Raw genomic sequence first — 22,252 nt, 5'->3', positions numbered from 1 at the left:
TCTTGAAAAAGGTCACGTAATTTTTCCCAAGCCACCATAGCAGTAGCCTTTTCATCAAGAATGGCAAAGAGAAGGTCCTCGTGAATGGTTCCATAGATCCAGGTAAGGACGATGGAGTCAAGTCGGCTCCATAGGTCGTCATTGATATCGGTAGGGCGAGTGACGGTGGAGTCGATGTGATCCAAGACTTGATACGCCCGGGCGGTGTTGCGAAAGAGGGTAGCCCAAGTATTATATTGGGGTTTTTCCATGGTGAGAGTGATAGGAATGGCTTTTTGGTATGAGACATGGATAGCAGGATGATAAGAAGTGGAAGAAGAAGAGGGGGGAGCAGCATCTTTGTTGCTGTCGTTAGTCATGGAGGCCGAGAGAGAGGTAGGAGACGAGAGAGAGAAAAAAAATTAGGGTGGCTAGGGTTAGGCTCTGATTACCATGTCAGATTATGATAATCTTCCTTGGGAGGCTCATTCTATTGATTAACAAAATATATAAAGTACAAGCTAGGGTTTACAAGAGATATTTAAGGAAATAAATATACATACAAAATATTTACATATTTACATTCTAACAGTTAATAACACGTAATTAACATGTGTATCGTTTTCACTGTAGTTTTTTTTTTTAATTCCGTTTTATCATAAATTATCTTATCAAAAACAAATTTTGCTTGAAATTTTAGTTTATAAGACATTGCGTTGCACTCTATGGTAACTTGACTTTCTTTACCCACATTGACCAACACATGATGGACTTCTTTTTTTTCTTGTTTCCTGTCCTTTTCCTCTCTTTTCCCGTCATTTCTCCTAATTTAATATATCTGTCCTGTAATCATTTCAGAAAATTCCCAATCAGTTCAAATTAGTTTTGATATATAATTCTAATAAACTAGACAAAATCGTAAAATTATGTTTGAAAACTAAGATGGTAGTATGGTACATTGGAAAAATTGAAATAAAAGCTATATACATTACAATTGTACATCCAAAAACTAAAATGTACATTAAGATGGTAAATTAGATTGTATCCATGCTAATGCACGAGATATATACAATACTATAATATGTTTGATGTATCTGAAACTGATATGTAATCTTTCTTTATTACATCCTCTTAAGTATATGTTATGTATACTAAAATGTTTATATTAGTTATGAAAATAAAATCTATATTGAATGATGAATTATAAATGGACATATAGTAGATTATTTAACATAAATTGCTATATCACTTAATATCTTTTTTCTAATAGTAAGAGCAATGATGTAGACGGGATTTGATCAGATGCCACCTCTTAAAACTTTAACCAACTAAGCTAGTTGACATCCACAAATCACCTTAATTTATGAAATTGGTATACTAAACATGGGTATAAATGAAATATCATAAGAAATTACAAATATAGTAGTAATAAGTTAGTAACTACTACAATACAGAATCATGAATACAAAATCACACATGGTTGAAGTTGAACTTCGTTGTTGCTAGGAAAAGGGCCATTAATTAACCATCTTGGATGAAGCTTCATTATTCTTGTAAGAACTCTTGAACGCCTTCCAAAAACTCAGTAAACCAACCACCCTCTTCTTCCTCTTCCTCCTCTTCTTCTTCCTCGATCTCCTCTGGCTCTTCTTCAGCATGTTCTTCCTCATTATTACTTTCTTTTCCATTTTTTCCTCCTTTATGTTTCTTTACTGTCTTCAAAAGCGTTTTTAGATGCTTTCTGTAGTGATGACCACCAGCATCATCATCATGTTCTTCACCATCCTTTTTATCCTTCTTATCCTTTTTGTTCACATCATCTTGTTTCTTTCTAAAGAAATCTAAATGACGGCTGCCACCACCATCACCATTGGTGACAACGGACAATCCTGAGGCCGACGCCGAGTTTTTTTCCTTTTTGTCCAAGAACTCTTGCGCCTTCTTCAAAAACTCAATATGACGGGTGCCATGATCAGCACCACCACTAGTGACACCAGACGAATGCGAAGCTTGATTCTTATGGAGATAATCCTCAGCCTTGGCCAGGAACCTTTCATATCTTCGGTTCGAGCTCGACAATTTTGCATTTGGACGTGAGTCCGTTAAGTTCGAGCTGGCTGTGGTTGTGGTTGTGGTCGCGGTCATCTTGGAGGAAAAGGAAATAGAGAGGACTTATATGTATAGCCTAGAAGAGTTTGTCTTGTAAGAGACCGTCTACTTTTAAATTAAACTTAAAAGAGAATGAGAAAGTAGAAGTAGAGATGATATGAAGAATATTATGAGGAGTTTTGCAGGTTAGAACTTAGAATGAAATGAATGTATATATAGAAGAATAAGAATAGAGTGCATAATAACGATGTTGAATTGTGATTTAAGAGAGTCGATAATAAGAAAATTAGGACGTAGCAGCCAAAGATGACCATTTCGCACACCACTACTCCACTAACCTTTCTATTTACAGAGTCATATTATATGTTTTTCGTTTTGTTAGAAACTTGATAGCAACTTCTAGTTACAACTTTGATCACTTATTTATTGTGTTTTAGCGCAGAACCAAACAATTGGCTTTTTCATATATTGGAGATCATGAAAAGAAATTTGAGTAATGGGAATGTTGAAGGCTTATCTATTTGACTGATTCTTGACAATGAAAAAGTTGTGAGAACCAATAATTATTTCTTTTCAAAACCCTGGTTGATAAGTTTATTCAATATTTTATATCAGTGTACAACAAATTGGCTTAACATATTTTATAAGAGTATCATTCAGTAATAAAAAGTCAATTGTTGTGGATGAAGAATATTTCTTAAATTGGCTTAGAATATTTGACTTTCGAGCTCCTTTTGGTTGTTGAAATCTATTTTCAATCTACACACATATATTAAAAGGTGTGCATAAACAAGAAACTGTGGCACGTGGCGCTCTTCCGAGGGAGTTTTAGTTCATGTAATCCATGTACAATAAAAAAAATTAGAAATTGCATAATATAGGGGTTTGATCCCGAAACCTCAAGTACATATACTAAAGTCTTAACCACTCGACTAAGTTGTATTTAGTGTTAGTATTATATTAAAAAAATGAAATTTTTTCTTACACGGAGCATAGTCCGAGCCTAATAACTAGTTACTCTTTATTTCAAGATCACAATATTTACATAATCGTTCTCTATATGAAGTTATTAAATGAACCAAGATAAGTATTTCATTACACAATTTTGGATAAATTTACCAATCTTATCTCATGTTATCATTCAAATGTGGTTCTTGTTATAACGGACGTGAGAGAGAAACAAATTATGAATGCAAAAACCAATTAAAATCAGACAACAGATTTACGTGGTTCACCAATTTGGCTACATCCACGGCAGAGAGGGAGAGAATATTTTATTATGTGAGAAAAACCAGATTACAGAGAGGACAGAGAGTTTTTTTGTAGTGTAAAACATAGGTTAAAATAACCTATTTATACTAAACGGCTCAAAACGCGTTTCTCGCATCAATCGCCGACCCGGGCGAAATCCGCCCGACCGAGCGGTCCCCAATCTCCCAAACGTGCTTGCGCGCCCGACCGGGCGAGATCCGCCCGACCTGCCCGGGCGGAGCGCAGGACGAAAACAGTTTCGTCAGTTCTTCGTAAAACTGTCATAACTTTCTCGTTTCTCAGCGGAATTGGGCATATGACCTATCGTTGGAAAGCTCTTGGAACAAGCTATCACCTCCAATTTGAATCACATCAAAACCAATTATACATTGAGAGATATGTGCATTCAAAGTCAGCCTTATGTCATTCCTGCTTCACGCATTCTACCAACCACCTTCAAGGCACCATTCAAGTCACTATTCTTACAGTTCTCACCAAATCCTATATATTACATTGTTTTAACACTTTAATTTTTGTACTATTCATAACAAATTTTTAACCAAAATTGTTTACTCTAGATGTTTTTAGATTTACATCGATGAGATTTCTAAATAATTAACTTTTAATTATCCGTACATATAGATGATTAGGTATATTAATAACGAGATATACATGTTACAAGTGTGAAAGTTAAAGTGCGGCAACTTCAAAGACAAAGACATGATTAGGTGCTACTCCCTCCGTTTCAAATTATAAGGCATGTAAACCACTTTTATGTATATTAAGAATTTAGTTAGTTTTAGTTAGATTTGCATAGGTAATAAGAATTGACATTAAATATTGTATTGATAATAGAAAATAACCTATAATTTTATCTTGATAGTATATATTTAATTTTACATTGGTAATGTAAAACGCCTTATATTTTGAAATAAATTTTTTTAGCTAAAATGTCTTATAATTTGAAAGAGAGCGAGTATATAACATCTCACCTTCTACACTTCTCCAATGACTACTCAAAATAGTGGTAGCTCTTCCAGCTCATCACTCAACCTGGTGGCGGAGGCTCAAATTTCATGGGAACAAGGTGAGGGGTTTGGAGAGGTGGGCTATTATAAACTCATGTTGAATTCTGGCTGCGATGTTTGGCCTACAGTGAGGACTGAGGTCTAGCGCAAAGGATATTTAATGGAAGTGGGGATTGCATTGCACATTCATCATATTAACTGATATTGAGAGAGGGGAAAAGGAAGCCAACATCAACGATAAATTGCAATCCTAATATTAAGTATTAACATAGCACTGTACGATATGAGACACACAAATTTGCAAAGATTCACGCTCACCTAAAAGAAAAAGGCAAAAGGGGAGGGGGGGGGGGGTTGTATCTTGTACTGCAAACTGATATTTGATCTTTTCTACAAACAGAAACTAGGAAAGCTCTCCACTAAAAAAACAATGAAGACAAACCTATACTAACTATATCAAAGACATCTTAGATAGCCAGTAGCCAGCATTCTTGGTGCTGATCAATATGCTTTACTTGTCTTCTGTGACAAATACCTCTGCCATAAGAGGAGCATCCTGCAGAATTAACGAAAATATTCAGAACAGCATTTTCTATGCCTAGTGCAAGAGAAAAGGGAATGCGTAACAAGCATACTACATACTACTAGCTTTGGGTGATCTACTTTCATTAGTTAAGGAAATGTTTAAGGCAGAAATTTTTGTTACCATGTTTTCTTTGTTTCCCTCCAGTGTTTTCTCCATGTCCTGTGGTTTGGCTGTGACTGGAGTGCAAGCAAACAACCATCAAGTCAATCTGCCTGTATATTCATTGAGCACAATATCAAACCATATTAAAAGTGATGCCAAGTACCTTGTTCGGAGACTGGTTTCTCATCCTGCTTCTTGATCTTCTCACTATTATTTGACTCTTGCTTTCCTGTCTTTTGAACTTTCTTCTTGATGTTGTTGGCCGTAGTTTCTGTTACTGGTCTCGGTTTAACAGGATCACGGTTAACAGATGAGCGCATCTTAGCCACTGTATTAAGCCTTTGCAGATTTTCCTTGGAAGAAGCTTTTGCTGAAGAAGCTTGAGTGTCAGTATTTAGAGGTTTCGCTTTGAACTTTTTGGTTGCTGCTGTAGATGAGGTGCTCTGGACATCCTCACCCGAGAGATTAGTTGCATCATCAGGAACATTAGAGCAGTTTACAGATTCTTGCAATTGTTCTACAGTTTCTGAGATTTCATAGCTGTCAAATAAGCTTTTGACATTCTCTCCAAGTTCACCAAGGTTGTGCCTCAGCACATAGGATTTTAGCTCCTCACGCAGTCGCTGCATTGGCTGAACAAGGACATAAAAATCAGGAAAATGTCATCGAATCACCAAAAATCTGTGGTTCTGTCTTTTACATGGCAATAATATGTTTAATTTTGTTCAATTGAAAAGAAACATAAGCAGCAGACAAATATTAAGCATAAGTGCATCAGATTGCAAAAGTAGCCAAACTGTAAGGCTGAAAATGGTGTTCATTGTTCTAGAATCTAAGAGCAATATAATGTCTAATACGACTTCAGGGCTGACTTCGCATCTAACAATTCATACATCAGTCAAGCAACTACAGAAGCCTCACCAAGGTGCACTACCTTCTAAAAATCCAGAACCATTTCATGCATCATGTCATGTCCGAGTTTTAAACCTGGAACTTAATCTAAAGTAGAACGGCACTAGAACCAATTGTGAATGAAACTTTTAAGTTCATTGCCAACACCCAGGGTGGCGACAATAGCATTTCCTACACAATACACCACAATATGAAAAGCTAAGATGTACTACCTCGGATCCTGCTTCAAGGGCTAGCTTGAAAAAGGCAAGAGAAATCGAGTGTTTGTTAGCAGACTCTGAGAGCTTAATTTGTGATAGCCAATATGATGCTGATGACAGGATGTTGAACTTCCTACGTGTCGATGACCTAGAAACATCAGATTGTGGCGTCTCACATCTTTCCTGTGCATAAGCCAATCTCTTCGACCGAGTTTCTGAAATCGGAGTGATGTTGCTAGCAGATTTCTGCCGAGGGGTCACAGTTGATTTTGAAGGAATTGACAGCCTCCTTGGTGGCTTGGCAGCTTTCTCCTTGTCTTTGCCCGAGAGCTCAAGAACACTCACACTTTTACTCATGTTGGAAGTCCTCCCTCTAAAAACAATAACAAAATTACGAGATACAACAAAAGAACCCAACATCATCAGAACAAAACTGTGGTGCATTTCCTTTATGAAATGCAATTGAAGTGCAAAACTCAAGCAGAATCCATGGGGTTTAAATACATTAACATTTTCACATCAATTAGAGGATTAGAACCATTCTACAACTTAAAGCTTGGAAATACCCAAAGAATATCCTTATAACTTCACCCAAAAAAGATAAGTACAAGGACAAGAACTGGTTGAGCTATCTAAGATACCACAATGACAAATCTAAGGCCTCAACAACATAACCACTATTGAAGAAAACATCCACTTTAAGGCTTTGTTCTTTTGAACTTAAATGGACTGAACTAAAATGAACTTAATTAGTCTGAACTGAACTTAATTAAAACGGTGAGTGGAAACTCACTAAATTGAACTAAATTTGCCTGAACTGAACAAAACTAAATTTCTATTAATTCAGTCAAAAAAAACATAGTCTAACTCCGAAATGTGCCCAAAACACATCTAGAGAAACATCAACACGATCGTAATATGATAAAAGAACAAAAGACATAACATAAACGTACTCCCTAAAAGAGTACTACATTTCGGATTTTGAATTGCCCCAAATTTCCTTCTAAGTAACATAACCCCCACATTCTTTCTACTTTTCTTCTACCCCTACCCCACATGCAAAATCAAAACAAAACTACCTACACACTCACGGTCCGTTTGGTAGTCGTTAATAAATTGCGGTAATGGGAATGAATTTTAAGAGTAATTTTATTAGGGAAGGAGAGGCATTTTTTCTCATGGACAAGCAATCTGACCCCTAAACTTGTGTTTTTGTCTCCAAGGGGAAGCAATTTTCATTACCACCTTACAAGGTGGTATTGGATGGGAATGAAAATTCAAGAAGGAAAGTGGACATTTTAGGATGAATTAGCATTACCATGGTAATGGACAATGATATTTTTCACAAATTTAGACACAAATTCATTCACATTACCATCATTTATGATCAACTACCAAACGGCCCGACTCAATACAAGTCCCAAAAAAAATGTAACAAACAACAATGTGCCAAACAAAGAGAGACGGAGAAAGTCGTATATAATTAAATACGTGATCACATGACAATTTCATACATTAAAAACAAAAACGTTACACGGACATGAAATTAAATAGAAAAGTACCTTTTAGAGGACGAATTACTTGCAATTTCAGGTGATTTATTAGTTTCATCCTTCACTTTCGAAGCAGATCGCAGTGGATACCTAAGCTTCGATTTACCTTTTCCAATTTTCAAAATACGAAATTCCCAAAAAATAATCGTAAGAAGTTAAACCCTAGAAAATTGATTGAAGAGAGAGAAAGTAAGAAAGTAAACTTACCAAAAGATGAAGATGATTGTTGATTTTTCAAGGGTTCCTCCATTTTTACTAATGTTCTTTTTTTTTTAGAGAGAGAAGTTGTAGAGAGAGAATGAATGTAATGTTAAGAGTGAAGAAGAGAAACCTCCTCACTTTATTTACTCATTTCGGCGGGAAAATTTCGGAGGTTTTTTTATTATTAATTTAAATTTTTAAATCTGAAACGGTGTAAATCAAAAAGATTATTGTGGTTTTTGTTGACGTGTTGTGTGATGATTGGATAGAATCAGGGGGAACATTGAAGAGGTTGATGATGTTATATTAAACGGTTGGATTCGCGGGACCCTCTATTTTTTTTTTTTTTTGTGACGCTCCCTTTGTATACTTTTTCTTTTAAGATTTTGAATTTCAAATTTAAAATAATCCTCAAATAAGGAGAAGTTTAACGATAACAAAACTACTGATAAAAATTTAGCAGTTCCTGTCAAAAATGTTTTTGAAAAAATAAAACTAAATGTAGGAATTTAATGCAGAAAGTATGAGATTTGTTGGGGGAAATAACCAGGAATTGAAGTTTATTTTGGAATTTTTGATTCGAAATACATCTGAAATTTTTTTAATATACTTTATCTGAAAAATTGTTACTCTAGTCGCAGAATCGCAGTAGGGGTAAACGCAACCGGGTATCCGTTAGAATTTCATAGACCTGGACCCAGATCCGGATCTAGTGGGTATTAGAAATCTGAAATTGGAATTGGAATTGGAATTGGTCTAACCGGGTCCTAAATTTTTGGACCCATACCCGGAACCGCTGGGTACCAGGTCCAGAACTGGGTACCCAGTTGTAAGTTTAACAACATATTAAGATGTGTCAATTGAGCTACAAATTTTTTAAAAAAAAATAAATGGGCCTAAAGGCTACTAAGTACTAACTTTGTATTTAGCAACAATTATCCTATTACAATTTACAAGCACCTCACTGTTTAGATATTACAAAAAACCAATTCTAAGTACCGGGTACCCAGATCCAGACCCGCTCCCACCGGGTACCCAGATCCAGACCCGCTCCCATCGGGTACCCAGATACAGAACTGGTCTAACCGGATACCCACCAGGTACCGGGTCCGACAAAATTCTACCCAGAATTGGAATTGGAAGCAACTGGGTCCCTTTTTTTGGACTCGGACCCCGTTGGATCGGGTCCGGGTCCGGACCCGGCAGGTCCATACCGGGTCTGGGTCTGGGTACTCGGAATTTCTGCTCACCCCAAACTCGCAGTAGTTACATAAATTAACTTAACAATTTCTCAATCCGTGATTAATCGCTTATCTAAGCATTCGATCTTTCTTGCGGGGTTTGATATCATTCTTCATAATATTTTATCATTTTGTGTATGTTTCAAGTCTATTGTATGATCCCATGTTAAGCGAGATGGGAACTCTGTAGCTCACCATCTAGCAAAGCCCATCCTTTTTGGGATGAACAGATTTGGGAGAACCACCATCCTCAGGAAGTGGCTCCTTATGTTTTGATGGACTCTTTGTCCCTTGAACTATGATATCTTGCATTTCCTCTCAAAAAAAAAAACTTAAGGATTGTACGTCTTGGACCTTTATCTCATGAAATTGTGCAATATTATGAACATAGGTGGATACATCTGTTTTTGCCATAACAAAGGCATCAATAAGTAATGTTTTTACCCCTCAAAAAAGAGTAATGCTTTTTAGAATAATTGTTTTTTAATAAAATCTCTCTTTTGTAGCCGAATTCTACTTTGTCTTTGTCTTGTTAGCTACACTTCTTTCATTAATATTGGATTTACTTAAGGCCTTAGAGCATGAATGATGCTATCTCAAGGATTTCAATATTCCACTTTTTTAGTATGTTTTTTCTTCTTTCACTCCATTGTCTCTTCTCTTTCTGTTTTTATTACAGGAATAGTCTCTTCTATTCAAATCAAAGCAATAAATACAAATAGCTTAATTTACATGAAGTAAATTTGACGTCGATCTATGCCTCACTAGCTCACTATAGGCTATAATTGTTGAAGCAAGATGAGTTGGAGAGAAAAGAGAGTCCATTAACCTAATACCAAAAGTCATCAAAGTAAATGCTCTTGTATTCGATCTACATTTATTTGATTTTTTTATTATTATTAATTTTGTGTTATTGTTTTTATTCCAATGAAGGTCATGCACTCATGCTTGAGTTGGATGCAAAATTGTTCTCACTTGTGAATTGCGTTCACTAAAATTGGAGTTTTCACTCCTAGTTTTTAGCTCATTTGATGCCCTGCATTGTTGTAAAATCATGATTAGTGATTATGGCAATTATGTTTGAATCCTTAGATTTTAGTTACTCAAAGTTATGTTGTTGAAGATAGAAGTATTAGACTTGGATAAATGGATAAGTTTTTGATGTTGACACGTGAGTCCTTGACGGCTCGTTTGGTAATTAGTTATAAATGATGAATGGGAATGAATTTGTGTGTAAATTTGTGAAGGCTATCATTGTCCATTCCTATAGTAATGCTGATTTATCCTAAAATGTTCACTTTCTTTCTTGAATTTTCATTCTCATCCAATACCACCTTGTAGGTGGTAATGAGTAGTAATGAAAATTGCTTCCACTTGGTGACAAAAACACAAGTTTAGGGTTGAGATTGCTTGCCCATGGAGAAAAAATATCTCTTCATGGAGATTTTAAAGGTGCTTTCCTAAAAAATTACACTCAAAATTCATTTCCATTACCACAATTTATTAACAACTATCAAACCGGCCATAAGTTAAGCCATGAAGGTGCGATGACCATATTCCTCGTTCTTTATAAGATGTATGAAATAGCTATGATTTTTTATTGTGGAACGTTAAATTAGAGATAACACTAAAAAGCAAAGGGTTATACTTATACTTCCTCCGTAACCAAAACAACAATTGGGTATTATTTATGAGGTATAAAATATTCAATTGTTGCATTCTTTTTAGTCCAAAAGAAGTAGTTGTGATAAAAGGTTCAAAACCTTGTAACAAACTTTACATCTTTCCAATGAGATGTCCTTCAATAGACTCAATGAATTATCTTTTGTCATCTTTAATTTTTATCCAATTCCTCCCTACAAAGTAAATCATTGAAGTATCTCCTTTGATACATCAAATATTTACTAAACAGTTGCTTTTTTAATAATAATGATTATGATTATATATAAATATTTACCTACAAGTTATCAATGTTACAACTACTGTAGATGAAGGCGCACAACTTACTGTTGAGGTAATCTGGTTCATGCTGCTTCACAGGTCTATTAAAGGCTTACTGGCTTTGGTTCATCTCAAACATCAACTAAAATCAGGATGAACAAACTAGAAAAACAGACATGGAAGAATAATGAGAACTCTTTATAGAGTATGAACTATACATAACCTCAATATCACATATTCCACAATAAGACAACATAGTCCAACAGCGAAACTTTTAGGCAGTATGAAAACAGTGAAGCCTGCAATTTACATTCATTCAGAGGCACCCAACTTACATAAGAAAGCCACTAAGATATCAACACCACATTTTCAGCAAGTTATAGCAAGTTCTTTTACCTAAATAACACTGTAATTAAGGGCCACCACACAAACTGCAAAGAAAATTTAACCTTCGCCATCATACTTGAAACCTGAGTTATGTAAGCAGTGCCATCACCTTCGCCATTGTGCTTGAGAACCCTTCCCTGAAAAAGGTAAAGGACAGATGAAAATGGGATTAAGTTACTCATAAGTCACGACAAGGAGAGTTGGACCACATAAGCAGAAGCTGAGGTTCCATCGCAACCCCAAGCTTTGATTTGGCAATTATCTCTCCATTTTTCTAATGTGGGACAGATAACTCACAACATGCAGATGCTTCTAGGAACTAAAATGCAGATGATTAATGGCTAAAATCACCATGAAACACAGGTACTTTGACGTTTAGTCCTGGAACATATTCTCCAGATGCTTAGCAACGCCAGGACAATTATATTATCATGACAAACGTGACATTAGGCTTGTGCAGATTTTAACTTTTTTGCGTTGATGCCACATTAGCCAAAACAAAACCCACAAGGAACTCTAGAAAGAAATAAGATCATCTGCTCATTCATGCAAGCAATGTAAGACATAGAGACAAAGCAAACTAAATATCATTAATCAAGATTAGAAACAAAGCAATGAATGTGTTCTAAATGGTCACAGTATTACACAGAGTGCTAACATACGGTGGAAAGTACTGAACTTTATTCCTATGTTTTCATCTACCATTAAAAAAGGCGGGTACGTCAGTACGTGTGGTTATGAAGAAGCAAGGACCCTTGAAATATTTGCTCCAACATTGGATGCAATACCAGAGACCAGAGTATACACAATTATAAACAGTTCATTGTGGTACATGTTACTAGTAAATTCAAACTCAAGCTCCAGTACAGTTCCCTTGATTTAGTATCTTATGCCAAATAAGCCATTGAAGTATATAATCCCTTATCCCTATATTGACCTATGTTATTCGAGACTACGGATTAGAATGAAAGTAACAACGTAACCAGGCTTTCCAGGTCAATTGCCAATGTTTTCGGGACAATCTCACTTTATTGGAAAAACACAAGCAATAAAACATAAATATAACCAACATGGATATACATATAGATAATTTAAAAGGCTTACCACTCCCATCTCTAGAAGACAGCAAAGATTTATCACTTTTGTTTCCTCCTTTTCCACCACTACCTTGGAGTGGTTTCTGTATCCTTGGTGATGCTGAATTGACTTTTCCATTTGGTGCAGATGGAAGTGAATGACGTCGGGTCTGATTGTTTTTCTCAGCCTCATCTTGGCTAATTTTAGGGGATCCTTGTGCTCTCAGCTTTGCCTTGGCAGACTGAGTTGCTTGCATATAGCTTGGAAGCTTCGGGGTGTTCTGCAAGCCATCCTCCATAAGTTCCTGCTTGGCTGGAAAAGAAGCCCTTCTACTGGATTTTTGACTCTCGTTTAACATAGCATCTTCTTTAGATTCTAAAGCACCATTTGCCACAGGAGTATTTTCGTCCTTCTCGTCATTCTCAAAAGACTCTGTTTTGACCATGGTTCCATCATCGTCAGAGAACTCAACAGATTTTTTTGTTTCTAAAGGCTCCTTAGTTGTCTCTTCTTCAATTGGATTAGAAAATATAATCGTCTCTTCCTTGACAGTTATGCTTGTTTCTACCTTTGTATTCTCAACAAGGTTGACCTCATTTGGAGCTGAAACTTCCTGAACATTGGATACTGTTGCTTTTTCTTGGCCGTGAGTTGACTTCTCAATTACCTCAGTCTGAGGCTGGCCAGAGCTTTCAGTTACAGGGGTGTGTACCTTTCTTAGACTACGCTTAACCTTCTCAAGCTCATGCTGTGGATTTTCTTGTGCAGAATCTGCTGGATGGCTCACAACTTTCTTTGGATTGCGTCGTGGTTTCTCTACTTCAGATGTGGACTGCGCTGACACGTTATCAAAAAGGGAAGGAACTTTACGCACGCTGCGTTTTGGCCTGCCTGTTTCCCCATCAATGGCTGGTGAGTTCACCTGCTTTTTCTGGACTCTTGAGTTAGTAACTTTTTTTGGTGGGGAAACTGGTTTCCAGGGGCAGGATATTGACCATCTCTCCAACCATTTCTGGACTGAATTTGGATCTGTCACATCATATTGGACTCGCAGAGGCATCACTGCAGGTGATGGAGCTAGAAGCTGTATCAATAAAAACAAGTTGGCAAGAGTAAGAAACACAAGAAAGCACTTAATATGATATCCCCCACTATTGTAAAATTTACACATCACCAGGCCAACGAAAGTATTGAGACTTTATAGAAACGATACAATGCTTAACCAATAAAGTTTACTTGGTCCGTACACCAAAATTCAGTAATGTAGAGCATAACTGGGCAGATGTGCATGCCTTTGGTTAATTTCAAAGCCGCAGAGGAAATAATGATTTGGGGAGGGGAAGGGGGCTGGACAAGATTTCCAGTTTCAAACTGTAATTTACCCGTTTCACTATTAACACATCCAACTATTAGCAAGGTACTAATATATCTTCACAAAGTTCTCATGATATAATTTTCATACACTGTTATGGTAGGAATATGTCCAAGCTTACTTTTCTTGTAAACGCATTCACTGACAAGCTTGTTACGCCAGCAGACACACCATCTCCAAAAACCCCAATTTTGCCATCCTGAAACTTTAGCAGTATTAGTAGGAAAGTAACAGCAAAGAGCAACAATAACTTTCAATAGCACCAAAGCTTAGAAGAAAAAGATCTTGGCTTTCGTGGGAGCTAATCAATTGATGTGGTCAATGTCAACCAGATTTTATTTGTTGCCAATCATATATTTCTACCAGTATTTAGTTCGAAATGATCATCTCACAAGAGGTACGATTTTTATGAATTGGTAGAGTGCCGTGAAAAGGATTCAAGCATGCAAAATTCTCATTCACAACTTATCAACTTACTCCTACACATTCATGTTCTGATTTGCTATTGGGAAATGGAAATAATTTCTCTACATCGTTTTCTAACCAATTATGCTATGATATACTCATGTGACTAACTCACATATTCGATGGATAAGGTCAATTCACCCACTAAATCTAAGCCAATTTCGCAATCACCCAATTTCAATAATAAAATTATACTAGAAGGTCATTTAAATTACTAATATAAGCCTTTTTGGCAATTAGTCAGTTTCCAAAAACAGAATTACATTAGCAAATTAAGGTAGCAGTTAGCAATCACGATTTTGTAAATTGTATTTGACAAACTCGCGCTTAGCAATTCCATAAAACACGGAAGAACATTTTTTCCAGAGTGGTCCCAAAATGCAATACAAATGTTGTTTCTATAGCATTTTGGAGAATTTGCATTTGGGATCCAAGAAAAACTCTTCACCCAGCATGTGATAGCATTTTGACTAGGTGAAAAAAGCTAATGATGGAGAACACTATTTGTCATAAATTGCTCTAAGAGGCTTGATAATGATTCAAACAAGTGCGCGGTGGATAAAGTAAAATGGGATACCCACATTAAGAAAAAAATCCAAAGCAATTGTTGCAAGAGTCCAGCAGCTATCTTTTCAAGTGGAACACACCCTAGCCATATGCAAAGGCGACAATTCTGCAAAGCTTCAAGATTCTAGGCCTCCCTTCTTTCTCAGCAACTATATTTTTCATACTTACGCTTACATTATTACACAAGGGTTTCCAAATTGAGGAGGAACTTAAAGGTTTAAGGTTTAATAAGAAATTTGGGGATTCAAATGTAAGACCTCATTTGGAAAAACCCATTGGATCTGATGAGTTCTAATTCCTAAGTCGTAGCTCCGGACATTTTATTTACATACCAATAAAGTCCTAACTCGAAGTTACATTCTACTTTAAACTATTATCTATGACAGCAGGAGTACTTGCTAGCTTTAAACTTTTGTACCAAACAATTTGATAATTATCTTAGATGAAATCTGATAGCATAATTACATTAGGAATGCAGTTTACTAGCTATCCATGTTTTATGATATTCTCAAAATTACAGAGTTTGTTGGATGCCTTCCATGAACACAGTTAGTGTGGGATGTATTCGAGAGAAACTCAATTACTTCTAGCTCAATTCTGCAAAACCTTATGAAGAAAAACTAGCCCAATGACTTAGCGAGCTACCGAAGAAAAAGTAGCATTAGAGCAATTTATATCAAGCGTAAGTAGCAAACTGTCAAGCACAAGAAGAGGAGTATAGTGGAACTGCGGAGCAACTCATCAACCATACATTTCTAGCTCAAACCAAACATGAAAATTTCAAGCTCAATATGGACTAATCAAGCAGTAGTCAAGTACAGTTGGCTTATTAAGTGGCCCACATATCTTGGGTGTGCAGCATGTTTAATTAATGAATCTTGAAAAGCCTTTGAATACAACCATGCATCAGTCAAGCCAATCAACAAGAAAAGGAGTATAGTGGAACTACCAAGCAATTCACTTGCATAGCCAACAAGGCACCACAAAGTAAATCCATCGAGAGGATTCCTATTAACAGAATTAAGTAAAGTATCCAGAAAAAAAAATCTTATATAACCTTCAAGAAAGTTACCGGAGGTTTCGAAATACAGATTTTCTGAACTTCAAGACCCGAATCAGAACATCTAATTTTTGACCCACGAACGAGCGCTTGCAGCTTGACAATGCCTACTATGCAATATAAGGTTGACACGGCTTGTCTCCTCACCAAATGTCCACGAATAAGAGCCTGAAGCCTTATAATGCCTTTCAGAGCCTTGAATGCACGACGAGCCTTCACATAATAAGCTCAAATCAGGAAAAGTGAATAAACACCAATAAATGCTTGCAAGTTTGAACTTTAAAGCAGGCCATAACAACAGACCAGACATGCACACACACACAAAGACGCAAAGACAGGAAAAGCAAGCTTAAGTAAAAAATTTCAATGAACCAATAACATCAAGCATTCAGAAAGTTGCATATCATAATTCACAAGTGCAGATCAAGTATCCAGTATTTACAAAGATTAAATTAAAATTAATGCTACCCAACCATCATAGTCATTAACAAGTATGAGGTAAATTCTTCTTTTATTAATACTACTTTGGCGTTATCCAAGAACTGATATCATAAGCAGGAAAATGTACATGAATGAAATGCTATCATGTCAGCGAAAGTTACCAGATAACCCCTAAAAGCAGCCTGCGCCTTTGTTATAGCCTTTTCTTGCTCTATTCTCTCAGCGTCAGTTAACATGTCCATTTCCTTGGTTTGTTTTGCATCAGTTAATTGATCTCCAGATATAGGTATTTCCTCATCTGGCTGGCTTAGAGAAGATTCCTTGTATTCTGACCTTAAGTTGTGGTCATCCACATGAACTGCATTCAAAGCACCATTTGATACCTCTGGAGGATTAACGTCGTTATCAATTTCAGGGGACGTCACGCGAACATTCACCTCTTTCTCGTTGGTGGATTTCTTAGCAGAACAAAAAGCACAAATCAGATTAAGAAAACAAATGTAGATACTTTCATTACAACTAGGTTTGACTATCACCATCCACTAGTGCTTGATTGATGCAATCCACAGTATACAATTTAGAAATGTTCCAAAATATCAACGAAAAATCGTAAACTAGTATAAAAAGAAACACCAAAAGTATTGTGCAAAACCTATGTACATTTGAAGATGGTTAAGCAAATTCATAAGAGAAAATCACTATATCCTGGCAAGTTTCTCCATAATGTATCTTGTTCATCTAATTGCGCTAACTAATCTCCCATCCTGATCATATTACATATCTTTAATCAATGTTGAGCATGCTGTGTTATGAAGGATAGGAAGTATATTATATTATACGGAATTCATAATTATATTAGTGTTATCACATAACATGCCAGCTACAACCTGACCACTTTTTTTTTTTTTTTTTTTTTTTTGCAATTGACCACAAGATATTTCAGATATCTAATTGAAGCCTTCTAGCAATTTTTTTCTCCAGACAGTCGTTGATGAACTCAGATGAAGCATCAAGAATCTCAATCATCCTAGTACTCTAAAGCTAAGCACGCTTGACCATGCTCTCAGCACCGGAATCCAGATCCTTCCCACACCCCCTCCACCCCCCCCCCCCCCCACCCCCCCCCCCCCCACAAAAAAAAGATAAAAAGAAAAGAAAAAAAAAGAGGGTGCAACCTAATTAAAAAAAAAGAGGGTGCAACCTAATAATTGAGGCACTACCTTTAGCTTCTTTAAATTTCCATGCATATAATATCACATTCAGTAACAAAAGAACAAATAATCTAACTTATCTGCATAATAAGACTCCTATGGAAACATAGGTAGCTCAATACGATATGTACCTAGCTCGAGGCCTCCAGCATACAAGAGAGATACTTGGATGTTATATCAAAGCATATTCTTTTACATAATAAAGAGAGAGAAAAAGGGTAAAAGTACCCTTTCTAGTGCATGGAATGAATATGTACCTCTTTGCCCTTCGCAAAATTGGATTTGGACGTCTTTTTCCCAAAAAATACGGTCTTTATCCATTTTCCTGGTGACTTCCCCATTGTCGAATGGACGGGTGAATTAACAAAACCTTCAGCACAGAGAAAACTTGAGGCATTGAGCAAAGAAAGGTAGCCAATTGAAAAAAAAAGTCTACGATATAGGGGGAATGAGAAAAGTAAACGATATAGACCACATGGTAACAAAAACACCGCACAAGCTCAAAAAAAATAAAAACAATAAGCTTAAGTTCTCTGATAAATGCAGCTAGCGAATCAGAATGAAACCACTGAACAAATTGGTTTCTACAGCATTAAATGCATCACCAAGAGATTTTATTAAAAAGCACATAGGATAACTGAAGAAGCATGCCATTATCAGAGTGCATCTAAAATCCTACATCAGGAGCTGTCTGTCCATTGAGGTCACATATAAGTTTTTAGAGGAAAGAATTCCCAAATGAGTATACCTCCACAGTACAAATCACTACGGAACACCAGGAAAATGTCAATGTCCTCAAGGAGGTGCAAGGAACTCTATATTCTGATCAGAAGCACTGTATGTATAGCTACATCATAATGTTATAATTACGCTGTGGGTAGCAATGGCTCATATTTGTTAACTATAAACTATAAAGGGTCACTCGCAGTGCTAGTGTGCTATTATTTATTTTGAGATAGTAAGTAATTTCGGTATATCTCATATATGATCTGTCATCATAGGAACTTTCCCGCGGCAGTTTGAAGTTTGAACTGCAAACGGCATCCTTCTTTTTATACCCCTGAATCCACAAGTACCGGCAGAAGCCCAAGAAACCACTCGATCTCTTATACCCCCTGGAAAATCTGTTTCCTGTGCTACTAACACTTTTGAAAGGTTGCTCTAAGCACATGATGGACTATCCAACAAGGCAGTGCTACTTTCTGAAGAGATTCATAAACGAAACAAGCACGACCAAAAATAGCAAAAATTATCTTTGCGCTTATAACCACGTATATAAACTACCTAAAGACCCATTTGAAGAACTTTTAAAGCAATGTTGTTGGCATAGCTACTTCTATCTTAAGTAAAAATAAAGTGGTTTATTTTGTGTCAATTATGCTAAACTTCACAACCTCTTAAGCGTTAAAAATGCAATATCTAACCAAAGTTCTAGATAATTCACCCCAATTGTCATTCATCATCAATGTTTGTTTTATGAGCAATATGAACAAGAAAACTCAACCACCAAAACTGTTTACTTCTCATGACAGAATTCCCATCAGAACGCACATCCTGAAATGTCTGGAAGTTACCATGATTATAACATCCCCTGCCAATCGGACCAGCAAAAAGAGTAACCCAAGTCCCAACCATCAATTTATTTATGTCCTCCATAAGTCGTCCTCATTGATACCACAGGATGGTATCATTGAACTCACCAGAAGAGACAGTACGGAAGACTGGAAGCACAAACATTGATGCTAGTAACCAGAAAGAGACAATAGAGGGTAATCTAAGATTGCACATGCTAGCAAAGCAACTACCATCTAAAGGTGTCTCCATACAACTCAAGGCAAGGAAAATCAGTCATACAAAGACATTTAACTCCATCAGTCCATCCAAGATGGCATCACTCAATTGCTAAAGATAGCCCCTTGAGAATTCGACTCACTGCAAAGTTTCAATCTTGAGATATTAGTACATTGAAACATCTTCCTTAAGCTTCAACTTCCCTTCATCATAAACAAAGGAAGATGTGTTCTCTTATACTACTTACATTGTCTATGGGAATAAAAAACAAGAAGGTTTATCTACAATGCTCCAATTTTCCTAGACAATCTCTGTAAATTTAGTGTTCATTATCACTTTCTTATTCAATCTCTTTTCTCTACTAAAGATGAAAAGCTTGGAATTAACAAACAGATAATCCTTTTAGTTCAGAATGACAATAATCAGTCCTCGCCAAAATTCTACCCCACAAAAATTTTGCAGCAAAGCAAGTTACATACCTTCAGTATTGAAGTATACCAACTGGGAGTTCGTCCCTCATTGAAGTACATATTAGGGATAATTAGTTCAAATAAGGTCAAAGTTCAAATAAGGGCTAAAGAAGTTCCAATGCATTCAATTAAGTTCATATATTTCCATATAAGTGAAATCTAGGTTTATAGAACGCACCCTAAGTGGTGTAGCATGGAATCTCACTAAGGCTTTTACTCATCTATTGTATACTACAAATTCAAGCTAAAATTGATGGAGGCACATAGAAGTCCAAAGTTAAAACAAAGTGGGATATTCAAGGCCTTAAACAAGCATATAAGCAAGTAATCACACTCTCACCCCAGAAACGGTAGTGAGCCACTCCAGCCATTGCCAATCCATATACATGACATTAGGTTACCCAGATTTCTACATGCTCCATCAATTTGGGCACTCTTATTCAACATCTATAAAAACATGAAAAACATTAAAGCCTTATAATCCTAAATTTGAATCGTATCGTGTCAAAAAGGCGAAACCCTTACATTAATCTCACACTAGATGCATGTGGAACTACAGATCACCATCCAACATGCAGTCATTTGGCTTCCAAATGCATCAACAACCTTCAGAAATAAGTACAATGGTGACCCATTGTCCCATTCATCTATTTAATCAACTCAAAACAGAAACTCCCCAAAGATAATTTCTTAAAAAGTTCCCATTTTCATACCCATCTATAATCCCCCCAAAAAAAATCCCTTAAAAACAACTAAACATCAAAAAACAGCCAAGAAATCCACACAAATCACCAACCAAAAATAGAAACACAACAATAAACCAACTTCCAGAGTAAAGATCTACTAACATACGAACACCAACATACAAGAAAGTACCTTAAAACAAGCAAATAAATATAAATACCAAACATAACTACAGTTCCCTTAATTAAAAACATTTAATTAACTGTTAACAGTGTTTAACCACGTTCAGATCTGTAACTTACCAAACAAATGCAGATACTTCAACCCACAAAATCTAACAAATCACCCAACAAAAAAAAAAATACCCAGAATTAATTTCAGAAAAAAAAAAAGAAACTTTTTAAAAAAACATGCTTACAGTTTCTATAAAAAACTATAAAAAAGAGGAGAGAGAAAAATAAAAACCATGAAAGCAAACCTTGGGAGTTTAAGGAAAGGTGATGCAACACAACACAACACAACACAACAATTGTTTTTTCTTTTTTTCTTCTTAAAGTTCACTGCTATTTTACTTGCTACTCTGTACTGAACACTGAAATATGCCTCCAATTTTCTTTCTTTTTTCTTTTCTATTCCAGTTATGGCAGTGAGAGGAATTAACACTGTGTAGATGGGTTCATGGTAATACTACATCAGCTCGCATGTTTTAGCCGTCAGATGGGGTAGTTGTGATGATATGATGAAATCAACGGTTATGATTTGGAGAGAGAGAATAGTTGTATTGGGACTGACAACTGTGTGTAGTGTAGTTGCTTCGGAAATAAGGGAGTGTGGGATTCTTTGGCTTTGTAATGCTGAAATGACATATATACCCTTTAGATAAAGTTTTTATTTTTTGACAGTTTTACTATTTTAGATTCTCACCCAATTATGTAAAAGATAAAACACAAGTCAAGTTAATGAGTTATGGGCGTTGTTGGTAAACTGGGGAGATTTGAGTATAGATGAAGAGCCAGGCTGGATTGCAGACAAAACTAGTAAAATCAGGCAAATTTGGGAAACGTAGAAATGCGGAGGTTGGTTGAACAACCCCCCCATAGAGGGAATTAAGAAGACGATAAATGCAAGTTTTCCACATTTTTTCCTTGTATGGAGGGATGGCGACAATGAAGGTCTCCTAATTATATTTGCATTTAATATTGTTTACAAGTGAATATTAATTTACTTTTAATAGTTTAAATAAATTACTTTTGAGTTAAAATAAGTCACTTTTAAATAAAGTGTAACTTTTTACCTTTTATATCACTTATATATAGAGCCTAGAGGTAGTAAGAATTTTCACGATCAGCTAATCTGAACTAGACACAAGACTAGTGGGTTTTGTTAAGGTTTTTAGATCGTTTATATAAACGGGTTGACTCAATACAAACCGTTTAATAAACGAGTTGGGTCAGTGTTTTGGTTGAACATTTTATCTTGAACTCGGCACGATAACTCTTTTAACTACCACTCTATTATCAATATTATTACTAGTGTATTAGTTGGGCTTGAAAAAATTGAAAAAATTAAAAATATTTTTCAAAACTGTATAAGATTTATTCATCGGGTGTTCAATTTTGTTTCA

At 36.0% G+C, this 22,252-nt stretch overlaps 3 protein-coding genes across 8 annotated transcripts; all 3 read right to left on the bottom strand.

The window, feature by feature from the left end:
- Positions 1 to 1,524: 1,524 nt before the first annotated feature.
- Positions 1,525 to 2,124, bottom strand: LOC104894370 (uncharacterized). The gene has a single exon (XM_010680592.1). The coding sequence runs from the start codon at positions 2,122 to 2,124 to the stop codon at positions 1,525 to 1,527; it is 600 nt and encodes a 199-aa protein (XP_010678894.1).
- A 2,474-nt stretch (positions 2,125 to 4,598) lies between these two features.
- LOC104894100 (hypothetical protein) lies at positions 4,599 to 8,080 on the bottom strand. The gene is made up of 6 exons (XM_010680270.4): positions 7,928 to 8,080; positions 7,730 to 7,826; positions 6,180 to 6,540; positions 5,219 to 5,687; positions 5,074 to 5,129; positions 4,599 to 4,923 (listed from the first exon to the last, which is right to left on the bottom strand). Exons 1-6 carry the CDS (start codon positions 7,968 to 7,970, stop codon positions 4,879 to 4,881), a joined length of 1,071 nt encoding a protein of 356 aa, XP_010678572.1. The 5' UTR covers positions 7,971 to 8,080; the 3' UTR covers positions 4,599 to 4,878.
- A 3,200-nt stretch (positions 8,081 to 11,280) lies between these two features.
- Positions 11,281 to 21,439, bottom strand: LOC104894099 (protein IQ-DOMAIN 31). 6 transcript variants are annotated; one of them, XM_048644239.2, is made up of 10 exons: positions 21,107 to 21,439; positions 20,931 to 20,962; positions 20,470 to 20,550; positions 20,285 to 20,391; positions 17,941 to 18,053; positions 16,634 to 16,930; positions 16,029 to 16,244; positions 14,061 to 14,138; positions 12,595 to 13,651; positions 11,281 to 11,627 (listed from the first exon to the last, which is right to left on the bottom strand). In XM_048644239.2, exons 4-10 carry the CDS (start codon positions 20,313 to 20,315, stop codon positions 11,596 to 11,598), a joined length of 1,824 nt encoding a protein of 607 aa, XP_048500196.1. In that variant the 5' UTR covers positions 20,316 to 20,391; positions 20,470 to 20,550; positions 20,931 to 20,962; positions 21,107 to 21,439; the 3' UTR covers positions 11,281 to 11,595. The 6 variants fall into 6 exon arrangements, with proteins under 6 accessions (XP_048500196.1, XP_048500198.1, XP_010678567.1 ...); XM_048644241.2 differs by having other exon boundaries at positions 14,061 to 14,144; positions 16,044 to 16,244; XM_010680265.4 differs by having other exon boundaries at positions 16,044 to 16,244; positions 21,107 to 21,434.
- Between the last annotated feature and the right edge of the window lie 813 nt (positions 21,440 to 22,252).

Source organism: Beta vulgaris, chromosome 5 (genome assembly GCF_026745355.1).
Source record: "Beta vulgaris subsp. vulgaris cultivar EL10 chromosome 5, EL10.2, whole genome shotgun sequence".
In the NCBI taxonomy this organism is placed as follows: Eukaryota; Viridiplantae; Streptophyta; class Magnoliopsida; order Caryophyllales; family Amaranthaceae; genus Beta; species Beta vulgaris.
This window is presented reverse-complemented; position numbering and strand designations above follow the sequence as displayed.